The following is a 14,786-nucleotide window of genomic DNA, read 5'->3' as shown; positions in this document are numbered from 1 at the left end:
ATGCAAAAAATCTGTCAACCCAATGCTAGCAGAATATATTTTTCTTCAGAATGAGTGCAATATAATGCATTTCAGCTTGTTTGTTTCATAAAAAAAAAAAAACCCTCTGTCATGAATACTTATGACTATTTGCACTTCAAGTAAGCCTAAGCAAACACGCCGAGGTTTCCCATAGAACTCAGCCAATTCGTTAGATCATTCACGGCAGCAGAGAATGTGTACTTTCTAGAGCTTTTGTATTCCATTGCTGTTGATAAATGTTATCAGTTTTTACAGCAAATGACAACTTGGAGGACTTCTTGTGCCTGAGAACCTGGGAATAGTTGAGTCTCCAGCAGCTTGGGAGTCATGTATTGCTGACATGCCAGTGTGTGGAAACTTCCTAAGCCTTGCAGAGGGACAGTCTGGACTTGGCCATCTGAATGAAGTGCTGGCAAGGACGAATTTGTACTTGACAGTCACACTGCCTTTTGTCAAGGCCCTTTCTGTTCTCTGCAGATAATGATCCAGCTCTGGGCTGCCTAAGGACGCTTTATTACCACCTGCCCCATTAAGTACAGGTAAACCTCATTGTGATTTTTAAAAATTGTGTGGACTATGTTATTACATACATATCATAAAAGAGCTTCTCTTTGTTCATGTTTACTGTAAAAAACAACTATGTGTGTTTGGGCTGCAGAGGAGCACCCTGGGAGAGGGCCAGGGAATGTGTCACCGCAGTCCTGCCCCGGCCGCAGCCCCGCAAAGGGCTCGGGAAGGAAGCCCCGAGGCCGCCTTTGGAATCCCCGACCCAGTTAAGACCCGTGGCTCTCGGGGTGTCTCGCTGATTTTCCCTTGGCCCTCCTGTCCGATATTTATTCCAGGGATGAAAGGGCTCCCCACAGTCCGCAGGGTGACAGTAGGTGGCAGCGTGGCATCACGCTTCCCCTCCCTCCGCCTCTGGCTTTTCCGTCGTGCTTCGTGTGTTATCGACCAGAAATTCACGGTTTGTCTTCTTTTCCCTGGGTTAATCGGCACGGAAGGCTGCATGCTAGTGAAACTCGTGGGTTATGTACGCGGCACAATCCAGGTATAATTCATAAGGCCCACTGGGTTTTGGTGATGGCCACTGTTAATAATTAGATCTCTCCAGAGAGTACACAAATGTAATGTATTAGAACAAAAGATTGTCCTGTGAACCGTGATCCTGAGTGCCTCAGAGGTGAAAAGTTAAAAGAAAAATCTGCATCTCACCTGGTTATTTTTTCCCTAGTTGAGTACTGTGTGAGCCACTAAGAAAGACATCCTTTAAGATACTGTGAGGTCCTAACCCACAGCTTCAAAAAAAATTTATAAAAGTGCTTTAAGATTTAAAAATTAAACATCTCTATAAAAGCTACAAATTAATAATAAGCTAAAGCTGCTGATGACTGCAAGTATTTAGAATATTATTTACAGACTGAACAAATAAAACAAGTTTTTTTGAATTCTACCCTTATTCTTGCAAGCATCTGCTGATTAAAACACAAAACCTACATTATTTAAAACCAGTGTCTCACGTGCCCAAGAACTTATGTCCCATTTTGTGACCACAGGCCCCTGAAACTAGAAGGTGGGACATAAGGAAGTGCCAAATGAAGCTTAATATTGTAGCAACAGGTGTGCAGTGGTGTGCTGCTTTTGGCAGGGGTAGAGTTAATTTTCTTCTGTCCACTGCTGTCCATTACAAGAAGGAGTAGGCAGTGGTGGACAACCCAAATCATTCTATGATTCTGTGATTCTAACTGGGTCCAGAACACAATATAAGGAATGTTGTACTCATTAAAACACTGACATTTCTCTGCACAAAAGCATTCCCCTTATGCCTTAGAAACTGTTTTCTCTGAATGTAGAAACGAGTGAATCAGTAGCTTCTGAAGTATATGAAAGAGTTTTAATTACCACCTAATTTGTCTTGTTTGAATTTACAAAGAATACGTATTTATTTTTGTCTGATGCATAAATATTTGGCACTGAATTAATCATAGTTCTGTTTTTGAAGCAAGTAGCTTCAGGGCTGATTCTACTTCTAACATACAGTACAGTATGTGTGGAATGTACAGAAGAAAGATAACAGAATCCATCTAATCTCTTCCCAAATATGTCTATAACATACATATCAATTGCTGACAATTTATTAAAATGAAATTATTAATTTTAAGTAATTATTAATTAAGCTGGAAATTAAGAGCAGAGGCATTAGAGTACAATCTTGCCCACATGCTTATGAGTAAATATGTGATTTTGAAAACAGGAATTAGACTCTGAAATTACAGAAATTTTAGGAAAAAGAAACCCAAATCAACAAGGTGTATCTATAAAGTTATCAACGGTTTCTAATTTACAGAAAAAGCACAAGTTACTATGCAAAGGAGTGCTTGGTTTCACTGAAAATAGTGAGGATATGATAACATGGTGACTCGAAAATACCAGGTTTTCAGAGAAGCATAGCCAGCAACCAGATAGTTTAAACTTTCAAAACTTTTGTCAAACAGATATTTTAAACTTTTGCTTCTCAAAATTCCATGACTCACTTTCTCTCCCAAGGAATATATTTTTGAGACAAGTAGAGTACATGACTACCTTCACAGGGGCCATTTCCATGTTGCTGGATTCTGTATTTCTGCAGGATGGTATTTCTGCAGGATGGCAGCCCTGCTGCTGCAATCCCAGCCCTTAGAGGGGTCTGTGTGCACCTGCCTCCTCCAATGGTACAGGACTGCAGCTTTGTGCTGGTGTACACAGTCCTCCTTGCTCAGTGGAAAGCCTCAAGGACACCAGCTGATTTGTCTGTGCTATGCTAACCAAGCAGAGGCTGACCCACTCTGCTGGCTGTTTTACTCAGCCTCGATTTATCATGCACAAAACCCACTATTTTTGCTGTGTTAATGGGATTTAAGCCTAAAAAAAGAGAACTATTACTGCATATAATGCCACAACCTACTTGTCAGGTTTGTTTTGTATAACATGCACATTCCTTTCTTCTCAGTGATAAGCCTTGCATTGTTTTAAATTAGATTTGAAGAGAGGCAGTCTGTCATTGGATCGAGTGTTATAATTGCAAAATACACACCCAGCTTCCAGGGCCACAAACTTCTTTTATAAATGATGCAACATTGCATAACCAGTATGAAGCATAACAATAATATGCAATTATGTAGTCAAGAGAATTATGGATCAATAGCATACAAGTATTTACTTTGCTAAGTCTTAACTCTCCATTAAGAGATTTTACTTTTTGACATATGTTTTAACTAAGATGATGTGATTTTTCTACCCTATAAGGTTCTTCATGATGGAGAAACAGAAGCAGAACAGAAGCTGTATAAAAGTAGGACAAGACTCAGCCAGTACTCATTAATTTAATAGTGCAAAATTTCTGCATGTAAATGTATAATAAACATACCTGGGTTGGTTAATTGACTCATTTGCTTAAATGTTGTCAGGGTACCTTTACTAGACAATGAGCAAAAGGGGAAAAAATCTCTGAGCTTGCTAAAGAAAGGAAGTTGTCTGTATAAGGAGGAGCACCAGTCTTTACAGAAGGAACCTGGAGTGATTCCAGCTCCCCATCCCTTTCTGAAGGGATTTGAGCAGCCTGAGTTTGCAGAAGACAGGTGGTGGCTGCTTAACACGTAATAAATACTTTGTACTTGATCTCCCTTTTCCTTTACACACAGACACGCACATCTATATATGTATATTTCATCTAAGTATATATATTCCTCTCCTCATAGCTCTGCTATAAAGCCCTCCAGAAGAAAAAGTGCTCTTACACCAGCACTACATTTGACAAATTTTTTTGGGTGCATTCCTCAGCCTGGGGCTGGGCAGCTGCCCGATCCCTTGTGACTGCATCCCCACACCCAACAGGGCAGCTGGAGCCCCTGGGCTGGCAGAAAACGCCTTCCTTTCCCCTCCGCAGGTGGGCAGGGCGCCAGTTCCCCCCGCGGGCCCTCTGTGCCGGGCAATCCCCTCGTCAGGCGCTGCCGAGCTCTCGCTGTGCTGGCACAAAGAGGGTCACAGGCCAAGCGTGAGTCATGCCTTAAAATAGCAGCGGGCGCAAGACTGCAGCACAAAATGTCGCACAGGGCAGCGTGGAAAACAAAACTGGACCGAACTGGCTGGAAGAGCTGTTATCTAAACACTGCTCTCCTGAAGGACAGCCTGATGATGTTGTTAAAAAACTCATGGCAGTCTGAAATGGCCACAGAAGTGCGGAGCTAATGTGATCCTCTTATTTACCTGCTTTGCTTTTTACACCAAATAAAGGGTTATTTTCCATCGGCATTGCCTTGCCCATTAGGACTGAACAGCAATCTCTAAGTAGGTAAAAATTATGTTCTGCTCTTTTCTTGTCCAAACAACAGAGGAATGTTCTGGGCAATGCCCAGGTCAGGGAAGGCAAGAGGACTGTTCCCATCGGAGGGTCTGGGTAACACTCAGGGAAGATAACGAGGTCCAAAGGCTGAACACAGTTCCTGCCTACAAGATAGGCAGGAGAAACAGGTCCGAGGGAAAGTCTGTAGAGGAAAGGCGTGCTAAAGGAAAAGAGCTAATTTGAGGGCCAGGAGAGAACAAGGGGGATCGGCAGGGACATGTAAGAGATTGGGGGACCAAACACTGAAATGTGGAATTACTGGAGAGTGCCATTGGCATGCTGCATGGGCTTTGAAACACGATCAAGTGAGAGAGACGGTGCCCGCACTTGTCTTCTGCCTGTAATCTCTGTAACCTCGCCGCTGTTCCGTGGAGTCACAGGCGCCAGCTTCCAGGGAAAGGTGGGAGCGCTGCGCTCACCCAGCCGGGCAGCCCGGGCCGTGCTGAGGCACACACCAACTCCCGGCTCCCGGCACTGCGAACCTGCGCTGCCTCGGGAGCAGCCCCGGGCCGGGGCACGTCGGACAGCGAGGAGGTTTCCCTGGCACACAGGGATGGCCCAGCAAACGACCGGGCCCGATGCTGGGAATGGCGATTCCTCCTACTCGCCCTGGGCCTTCCCACAGGGAGAGCGCCCAACAGCAGGCTGTCTCCTCGCTTGGCGTCCATTGCTTCCATGCCATTCCTCCTTCCTCCCAGAGAACGGGAAGGGAAGGAGGGCATTAGCCTGTCCTTGTAGTGCAGAAATAAAACCGCTTACTTCTCTCCAAGGATTAGGTTTGTGTCTCTGGAACAGCAATTACTTATTTATCAAACTTAGCCAGCCTCTTCGGGAAGCGCTGCGGCCGCCACGGAGGAACGCGGGCTGTCACACTGGCTGCTGTGGCGAGATCAGCGCTGCAGACACGCCCTTCGCCATGTCAGCTTTGAATACATGTTGGACTTTAATTGTTGTTTTATTTTCAATTTTACTTTGCATACGTGGGACCGGCTGAATACAAACCGCGACGGACCAAATTACACAAAATGTGCCACTGCAAGCCTTGTTTAGCTATCACATCACCACGCTTAAGGCTGGTGATGTTATAGGCAAACAAGTACTTAAGTTTAACTATTCCCGCAAGGTGACGGAATTTGGGGATCAGGCGTTGTTCGGGTGGGACGGAGGGGAGCTGCCCCAAGCACATACCACCTCGGGCGGGCGGAGGGGGGGGGTGGGGCATGGCTCTTCCCTCCCCTTCGCCTCGCACCCTGCCCGTCGTCGTTCCCCCGCCCCCCCCCCACCCGCCCCCGAGAACGGCGTTGAGCAGCCCCATCCGGGTCCGTGTCCCGCGGGCGCTACGCGGGGCGAGCGGGCGGTTACACGAGGCGTGACCGCGGGGGGTGGAGGGGAAGAAAGTGCAGGGCAGTGCGGATTCCTGGCGCGGTGAGAGCTCGGAGGCGCTCCAAGCCGCTGTTGTACTTTGCTTCCTGCCATTCCCGACAAGGCGTGTCCACAGTGGTTACCGAGGTTGAGCTTTACTGCCTCAGTCACAACAGTGCCTCGCCCCCCCAGAGGCACGAGGGCTTGGTACGCGCCGGCTGTGCGGGTAGGGCGGTGCCTGTGTGACTCAGGCGCTGCCATTTTGAGGGGTCCGTGGTGGCTGCGCAGCTGCACTCCGCGCTCGCTCCGTGCCGAGGCGCAGGCACTCCAGCTCCCTCCTGCCCGCTCCTGTCGTCGCCCTCGAGGACGTCCCGGGACCGCCTGGGCGAAAAGAGGCTCTCCTCAGCCCTCTCATCATTCTTCCCGGCCGTCCCGGTCCTGTTCCGACGCCGCTCCGGGATCTCTCTATGCCCGCCGCCCTCCTCCGTAGGAGCCGCTAGCGCAGGGACAGCGTCCTCTTCCTCCTCCTCCTCCTTCCGCCGCCGTCGCCTCTTCCTTCTCCTTCTCTCTCCGCCACCATTTCCCCACTCCCCGGCCCCGGGGCGCTGAGCTAGACTATGGGGACCAGGTCGGGGCCGAGCAGCGGCAGAGCGGGCGGCCCGGTCACCGTGTCCCCTGCGGCAGGGATGGGGGGGCTCCGCGGCTTCGTGGCTTTATCTTGACATGGCTCCTCTCCGTGCTGCCAGCACCGCCGCCACCTCCTCCTCCACTGCTCCTCCTGCGCCCGCCGGCTGCGGGTAGCGAGCGGGCCACGGTCCCGGGCTCTCGTCGGAGCCTCTCAGTCTCTTGCTTAACTCGGGGGGAAGCTTTGGGAGGGGTTCCTTTTTTTTTTGTTTGTTTTTGTTCTCCTTTGGTTTTTTGTTCCTTTCTCTCCAGGGAGAGAAGGGGAGAAATACTTTTTTCCCCTCTCCTCTTCTTAACGTGGTCCGACGAATTTTTAACTTTTAAAAAACTTTTTAACCCCGACAAATCAAACACCTGGCGAGGGGGAAAAATGCCTGGAGAGAGGAAGAAAATAACCTGATAATTGGGGATTTGGTTTTTTTTTTTTCGGGGGAGGGTGATTTAGAGGTTTATAATTGCAACCTAGGTTGCAATTAGAAAAAAAAAAAAGTAAACAAAAACCTCGCAAAAAATCAGTCACCGAAAAGCAGGAGCGGAACGCACTCCATGTTTTCCGAGTCGTGGCCATGAAGTGAGAGGGGAGAGAGGCGGTGCTGCTGTGGGTGTCCCGCTGCCCCGGGCGCGGCCGCCCTGCGCGCACTGAGAAGCCGAAGGGAATCCAAGAGCGCCGGCCATGCACAGCCTCGGCTGACCGTGCTCGCAGCAGAGAGAGAGAGAGAGAGAGAGAGGGAAGGATCCCCGGGGCATCAGCAGCCCAGGGAGTGTATGAGGCGTCGGGGGATGTAGGGCGCTCCCACTGCTAGGGAGCAAGCCCGGGCTCGGGGCACTGATTCAGGTTTAAGTCTCTCGGTGAGATAATACTGTCTTTTAGAATCCCTGCCCGCCCCTTGTCAATGGCCATCATGATCCCTCTCCTCTCGGGCAGCAGTAGCCTCAGGGTAGTGATGAGCAGGATGAAGTTAGAAATGACTCCGCTGTCTTTTCTCTTTGCTCCCCTGCAAACCAGCGCTGTGTTGTCTGTAGTTGATTTTGTTGTTGTTGGCGGCAGAGAAATGTCATACTTCCCGGGTTGTGCGCTCCTCCTTTGCACCCTTTTCTCTGCTCTCCACCAAGTGTAATAATTCTAAAGAAAAAGACAGGCAACATAGCAATAGCGGAAGGCTGAGAATAATAATCAGTAGAGTCATGAATCTGGCTGGGGTAGAACGCAGTTTGTAATTTCAGCTTCGGGTTTTTTTTTTTGTAAGCAGAGCAAAAGTACCCCCCCATGGATTGGGCTTGTGCCAGTTGCTTTTTATTGTACACATAAATTGTGATAAGATTTGTTTGGGGTTTGTTTTCTTTTTTTCCCCCTTCATTCTTTCCCACTTATTCCTGCAGCTAAACTGTTCAAATTTTTCTCTTCGAAATTCTTTGGGGTTTTTTTCTTGATTCATTGTAAAACCTCTTGTCCAGCCATGGCTGGACAACTACTTTCTTTGTTTCTTGACCCCTCCAATATGACATTCTCGTAAAATATTGCCTGAGGTGCGGTTCTGGGTTACATTAGCGTTTGATCTATTCAGTTGTATTAGCAGGAATCAAACGACTTGTTTCTGTTGTACTTAAGTCTTACGAAAAGGTGCCCATAGTTTAGCGACAGTTTCCAAAGGCTTTAGTACCACCTATATTACAAAATGGGGGACCCAAACTCCCGGAAGAAACAAGCTCTGAACAGACTTCGTGCTCAGCTTAGAAAGAAAAAAGAATCTTTAGCTGACCAGTTTGACTTCAAGATGTACATTGCCTTTGTGTTCAAAGACAAGGTAACTTGGTTTTAAAGCGTGTCTGTGTGTTTGTTGCGTTTTAAGTGTTCTGTGCAAAGTCTTACTGCCTGATTGCATCAAATGTTTTATCCTTAACAGAGTCCATTGATTTTTATTTTTTTTTTTTAATTGTTATCATACTCAGTTCATATTTGTCATTTTGGCTCTTGGGTTTTGTCGTTTTGTAAGGCAGAAGGAGGGTTCCAGTGCCTGTTGAAATGGTTACTTAGTAACTTCTGTATTGGGTAGATGTTTTTCAAAGTTAACCCTGCGACTCGTTGAGCCTAATTGGGGTCTGTCCTGCCCCATTGCTGGCTGTGAGCAGTTGGACTGTGCAGGCAGTCTGGCTGGGGCCATTGCCGAGTGTGTTGATCTGGTGAAAGCAGAAGGGAAGACCCGGCAGCTGAAGGGAGGAGTCCAAGATGGGATGTGGAAATGGCCCAAGTGCGCAGGCACATGTGGAACTGCTGCTGTCATCTTGAAAGGGAGTGGGGAGGGCAGAGAGAAAATCTTCATTTGCTTGGCTGCCGCCTCTGCTGCTGAATTCCACACATCTGGGTGGGGAGCTGGGTCTTTCTAAAGCCAGCTACAGACCCGCAGCTGTGGGAGAGCTTTTATCCACAGAACGTTAAGGGAAGTGGGTACTTGGAGGGAGGAAGTGAATGTGCTGAACTCATGATGAGGAAGTTAAGGTAGAAGCAAATGGCAACACAGTACATAATACATGTAGATGAGCTCTGAAATTGTTTAATCTCTTCATATGTATAGATTTTGCTTTTCCTTGAAAAGCTTACTTAAAATTTTCTTCTGGAACTGAAGATGTCCATCCCATACCATTTTGCTTAAAGTAGGAGTTTAGCTCAAGTCAGCGTGGTCAGCAAATAGTTACCTGTGTTCTGATGGGGGGAAGGGAAGGGGGGCATTATTTGGTGAGCTACACTTTGTCTCTCAAGCAGATCAGGACTTCCAGTGCGCTGTAAGAAAGCTGTTAGAAACAGACATAAACTTTAGAGATTTTACATTCTCATAATGTTTTGGCCTTGCTTGAGAGATGCTGAAATATTTGTAGTGATTATGTAAGTTATATAGCAAATGAAAATAGTTCTCCTTTGAGAAGATTATAGCTAACTTCAGAGGGGATCTCAGTCACTTGCTGTCACCAAATGTGGCATTGAAAGATTGCACTTTTCATAAAAGGCCAACTGTCAAAAATTGAAAAGGAGAAAAAAGGTGTTACCTGATTTTCAGAGAGAAGCTTGCAGAAGTTTTTGGTCATCCCAGAGTTGTATATTCTACTTGAAGGAGTAATTCTGTTAATGTTTATATAGAATCTTAGTGTTTTTAAGATTGATATGTGAATCTGCATTTTTGGAGACTACAAAAATCTGTTCAGCTTTTATAGAAGTTGTCAGTCTGATTCTGTTTAATTTATGAACTTTCTTGCATGTGAATTTTAGAGTGATTTGTGTCAAAGTCCTACTCTGTGTGATGTGTATTTTATACATTATACAGAAAATCACAAATCCTGAAATAAACTGTTACCTATGGTTTCCTAAAAAGGATTGTAATCTTAATGTAATCTGTGCTTTTTTTAGAAGAAGAAGTCAGCGCTTTTTGAAGTGTCTGAAGTGATACCAGTCATGACCAATAACTATGAAGAAAATATCCTGAAAGGTGTGCGGGATTCCAGCTATTCTTTGGAAAGTTCCTTAGAGCTACTGCAGAAGGATGTAGTACAGCTCCATGCACCCCGCTACCAGTCCATGCGCAGGGTAAGGCTCCTTTTTATGCTTGCTGAGTTGTGCTTTTCCTTGGGAATCCTAAGGCTAATCCTGCCTTTTTGTTTTCTCATTTGCTGCATGAGGCCTCTGTGGGCCTGTGTTTATGTGGTCTGGTTTGAAGAGTAGCAGTAGGGTAATAATAGTTCTGAAACTGTTTAAATATGTAGTTCTTAAGTTTTACCTTTCATTTGTTTCTGAATTTCTGAATAAATGTGCCATGGGAATTGTATCATCCTGCTGTCTTTGTCCTCTAGAAGGCATGTGTTAATAATTCTTGCAACAGCTCCTGCTGTACATCTCAGTGATGTTGCTTTATGAATGTTAGAAGACAGTCAGTCTTTGCTAATGTTTTCTTAAAGGTGTAGTTTATATTAAGTGGGTAATGATACGAAATTCAGTGGCATGCAAGAAAGACTTCAGCTGTGGCATGAGTAATGCAAATGGAAAATCAAACAAATGTTGTACAAGTATCACCTCTCAAGTATGTGCCTGTATAGATAAGTTGCTTACCTGTGTCTTTTACCGTTGGAGGGAATGTAACTAAAGAACTTTACTGCTCACAGGATGTGATCGGCTGTACCCAGGAGATGGACTTCATTCTATGGCCTCGTAATGATATTGAGAAGATAGTCTGTCTCCTGTTCTCCCGGTGGAAGGGGTCTGATGAGCCCTTTAGGCCTGTTCAGGTATTTGGTTTTGGGTTTTGACTTCAGTAACTAACTTGTTCCTGGAGGTAGTGTTCTCTTTAACCACTAAGTTGATAAGGTATGCAAGTTCTGTGGATGTTAGAAAAATATGCTGTCTGTGTTCTGAATGCCAAATTTATTTATAAAGCAGTCAGTGTTCTTAATGCCAAATTCTGACTCCTATTTTTATGCACTGTCGTATTAGCCCTTCCAAAATGTAAGTTTCCAAAGGGCCTTTGCAAATGACACATGTGTATAAAGGCATTCAGTGTGTTTGTGTTTGTAGGAGCTGATTAGATGTGCCTCTTAGTACCATCCAATCTTTGTCTAAATGTGATAGTGTTGTTAAGGTTTTGTCAGTATTCCAAGTTGCTGTATTTGATTAGATGGAAGAGTGAGATGGATGGAACCTTTGCATTATAAATTGTTGCACAGGGATCTTCTGCCATAGGAAGGTAAATTGGGTTTTATATATGCTGCAGGTAAAGTTGTACCTTTGAATTGTTAATATGTCATTGCAATGGCTGATGGCAGTGTTCACAGAATGAAATTAGGGGATTCTTTAAATTGTGTCAAGACACTGCCATGGTCCTCAGTTTCTTCTTTTTAGAATAGGTCAGAAAAGGAAAGAACAAAAGTGATTGTAAAGCCCCAGACTGAAGAAAATTAATGGGTTACACATGAGCTTTGTCTTGAAAAATATTTTATTTCCCTCCCTCACACCATGTAGGCCAAGTTTGAATTTCATCATGGTGACTATGAAAAACAGTTTCTGCATGTTCTGAGCCGAAAGGACAAGACTGGAATTGTTGTCAACAACCCTAACCAGTCAGTGTTTCTCTTCATTGACAGACAGCACTTGCAGGTAAGTTTCTTTTCTCCTCGTTTTAACAGGTGTACTTTAATCACAAAAAGCTTTTTCTTCTTGGGAACATCAGTGATTTTGCTGCAAGGCACTCAAGTAGAAAAACTGATCATGCGTTCATGATTGCATTTTGGCAGTTTCAGGGGAAACTTCCACTATAAATAGAACTCATACGTGCAAAAACTAACTATGGGACACATGTGTTCACATAGAACAAGAACACATAATGTTCTTGTATTAAAAATTTAAGAAGTTCTGAAATAGGCCTGTGTTTAAGAAAAATTAAAGCATTGGTTTGGTTTGGGTGACAATATGGAAATAATTCAAGTGAAAAATAGTGAAAACATCTTATGCATTAGAATTTGCAGACTAATTTTAAGCTCTGTTTATGTGTATGAAGTAGTGAATTTTAAATGTCTTTGGGGATCTGCCTACTAGTCCTGAGTTAACTGCTAGGCTTAATATTTTTCTTTATGGTTTTTTTGCCTCTAGACTCCAAAAAACAAAGCTACAATCTTCAAGTTATGCAGCATCTGCCTGTACCTGCCACAGGAGCAGCTCACTCACTGGACGGTCGGTACCATAGAGGATCACCTCCGTCCCTACATGCCAGAGTAAGGTACTGGCCAGCAAAATGGGGAAGATCACAGAATGCAGCAGTGGATTTTCACTTTCCTCACCACTTCATTCTTTCAGAATTTAGAAGAAAATGGACTCATATTCAGAACACTATACATTGTGAAACTTGATCATCCTGGATTTTTTTAATCATTTGTATCTCAGAACTTTGCAATTTTTTTTAGATGTTTTCTGCATGGACCTTGTGAAAGAGAGGATGCTCTGCACACTTCTGCACTGCATCAGCATCTTACTGATATGTGAAATGAAGGGACTGTACATTGAAACAAATGTATCTGAAAGCACAAGGTGATCATTTGTGGTGGTGTTCCCATTTGTGCTGGTCATGCCCCCTAACATCTCTAATGTTAACCATCAGTATTTGAGGGTGAGAAGTGAATGTAACGGGTATAAAAGCCTTATAGCTTTGCTGTTCATGATTGTATAGACGAGCACTATCATTCATTCTAATGAACGAAGAAGTGGCTATTACAATAGCAAATAAGTGTGGGAAAGAAATCTTCCTAAAAAAAAAAAGGCATCTCATTTAATGTATAGGCATTTTTTGCCTCTTTTATTTTGCTGGGCCATGTCTTAAGTTTACTGGCACTTTTGTTTTGGATCTCTTTCCCCAAGTTGCTGTATAACTGTATGAAGGTATTCTTTTGAGTTGGATGCATTTATACAGATGAGGCAGACCTGGAGTCTGAAGTTGCTAAAGCAGCTCAAAAAAGGTAAAATAATAGCTGCAGAAACAATGTTGGTAGAGGATTATTTTTTCTTGAGAGTTGAGACTTGTAAACTTGCAGGTGAACTGTGCAGGAAATACTGGTTTCTAAAACATTTCTTACAGAAAACCCATTGAGGTTGTTTTTTTTCTTTCTTTTGGAATAGACATTATAAACCAATGTAAAATAGTGTTTGGAGTGTCAAAAGTTGGTTCTGACAGAACATTTTAAGATTGTGCAATGATAAAAGGAAGACTACTGTATAGTTTTGATGACAAAGAAGGCTCTGCTTAAGGGTTGAGTGTTTTACTGGAGTAAAACTGCATAAGCCTACTCCCTTTGGATAAAACTAGTGCTTACCTGTTTAAAACTTGTATTTAGCTTTTGTTTGGAATTGGAAAAAATTGAAAATTAAATAAATTAGGTAAAAGATGGCTGGTTTTATTTATGGAAATCCTATTAATTGAATCTTAGTAGCATCTTGCATCTTAAGAGTGTCACCCACTACAAACACTGAAAATGTACAGACTGTAAAATGTTAAGATTAGCAAAGATCAGTGGCAAAGGTGTTCTTGCAAATGTGGGCCATATGCTTTGAAAAGTACTGGTCAGAAATAATGGCATTACTAGTATCTTACTGTATTGGTACATAAGTATTTTTACTTCCAAGGTTTAAGTTCCTACAGATTAATATGAAACACCCTACAAAAATGCCACCTGAAAGTTCCAACTTCACTTTCATAGTTGCCTTAAGTTACAAAGAAATAACGCTAAGACTTTCTAAAATATTCAGTAACCACCATACCTGCTAATAGTACTGAAAATTTCTCAGCTTTAAGTGGCTCTTCTTTGAATGATCTGTTAGACATAATGCAAAATGTCCACATGAAGCTTGAGCTAAGTTTCATAGGAACATTTAAGTTTCTGAATTTTAGAATTTGTTTAGTAAGTGCCATCTTTTGTTCTTAATTTGTCATTTTGGACATCATCTCACCACAGTGAGAGTAGGGTCATAGTTACCTTGGTTAGCAAACAAATGACAGTTCTTGCATTAGGTATTTGGGTTTTCTTCAGTCTGGTCTCTCTTAGAAAAAGCCTCAAGATGTTGGTTTGAGTGGCTGTGTACACTGCTTTCCAAGTGTCAGCAATCATACAGATTTTAACTTTATTCTCTGTATTACAGGAAACAACTGGTTGTGTTTGATTCCTTTTTTAGTTCTGTACAGGGTCTGTAAGACAGGCTGCTCATTTGTTCCTTATGACAAACCATACTGTGCTTCCTTGGGAGAGCACAGGATTAGAGGAAGCAAAAAATTGGAAAACTAATTTTGTTAAATGTGGTCTATACTACCCAGCCTGCAAACCTTATGCTTTTGCTGTGCTGTCAGAGGGAGTTGAGAATCATCTGCATTATCTAAGTAGTGGGGAAAAAAGATAAGGGATCAACAGGTTTCAGAGCTGAGAATGTGGGGGGATATGTGAGTTTGTTCTTGTATCATTTGGCATCTTTGAAGAGTTTCTCTTCCCTTAAACAGGACAGCTTTTGAGGGAAAAAATTAAATTCTTGTTCCACTCTTTGTCAATGGAACTTGCAGTTCAATCTCAAAATATTCTTCCATTAAGTTACTGTAGCAAGATGCCCTTCAGAAGTGAATGGAAGTAGTTCATAACATCTAGCTTTTGGTTTCAGGCCCTCTTTATATAAGCTTAATGGCTTTTTGGTAGTCTTTTTTCAAAATGTAGGTCTTATCTCACAAAACTAGTTTTCCAAAGCACAGTTTGTGATGGTGTGCACCTCATTTTTGGAGTTGTTTGTAAACACAGAAAGGCTCTCTTAAAAGAATTTTAGTTACTGCTT

The 14,786-nt window shown here is 43.6% G+C and overlaps 1 protein-coding gene across 1 annotated transcript; it reads left to right on the top strand.

Annotated features, from left to right (window-relative positions):
* Nucleotides 1-7,167: 7,167 nt before the first annotated feature.
* Nucleotides 7,168-13,362, top strand: CUNH6orf62 (chromosome unknown C6orf62 homolog). The gene is made up of 5 exons (XM_054285160.1): nucleotides 7,168-8,250; nucleotides 9,846-10,022; nucleotides 10,595-10,717; nucleotides 11,448-11,582; nucleotides 12,075-13,362. Exons 1-5 carry the CDS (start codon nucleotides 8,122-8,124, stop codon nucleotides 12,198-12,200), a joined length of 690 nt encoding a protein of 229 aa, XP_054141135.1. The 5' UTR covers nucleotides 7,168-8,121; the 3' UTR covers nucleotides 12,201-13,362.
* The last annotated feature ends 1,424 nt before the right edge of the window (nucleotides 13,363-14,786 follow it).

This window comes from Melozone crissalis, unplaced genomic scaffold (genome assembly GCF_028551555.1).
Source record: "Melozone crissalis strain CALT ecotype California unplaced genomic scaffold, PUWL_Pcris_2 ptg000042l_1, whole genome shotgun sequence".
Classification (NCBI taxonomy): domain Eukaryota; kingdom Metazoa; phylum Chordata; class Aves; order Passeriformes; family Passerellidae; genus Melozone; species Melozone crissalis.
This window is presented reverse-complemented; position numbering and strand designations above follow the sequence as displayed.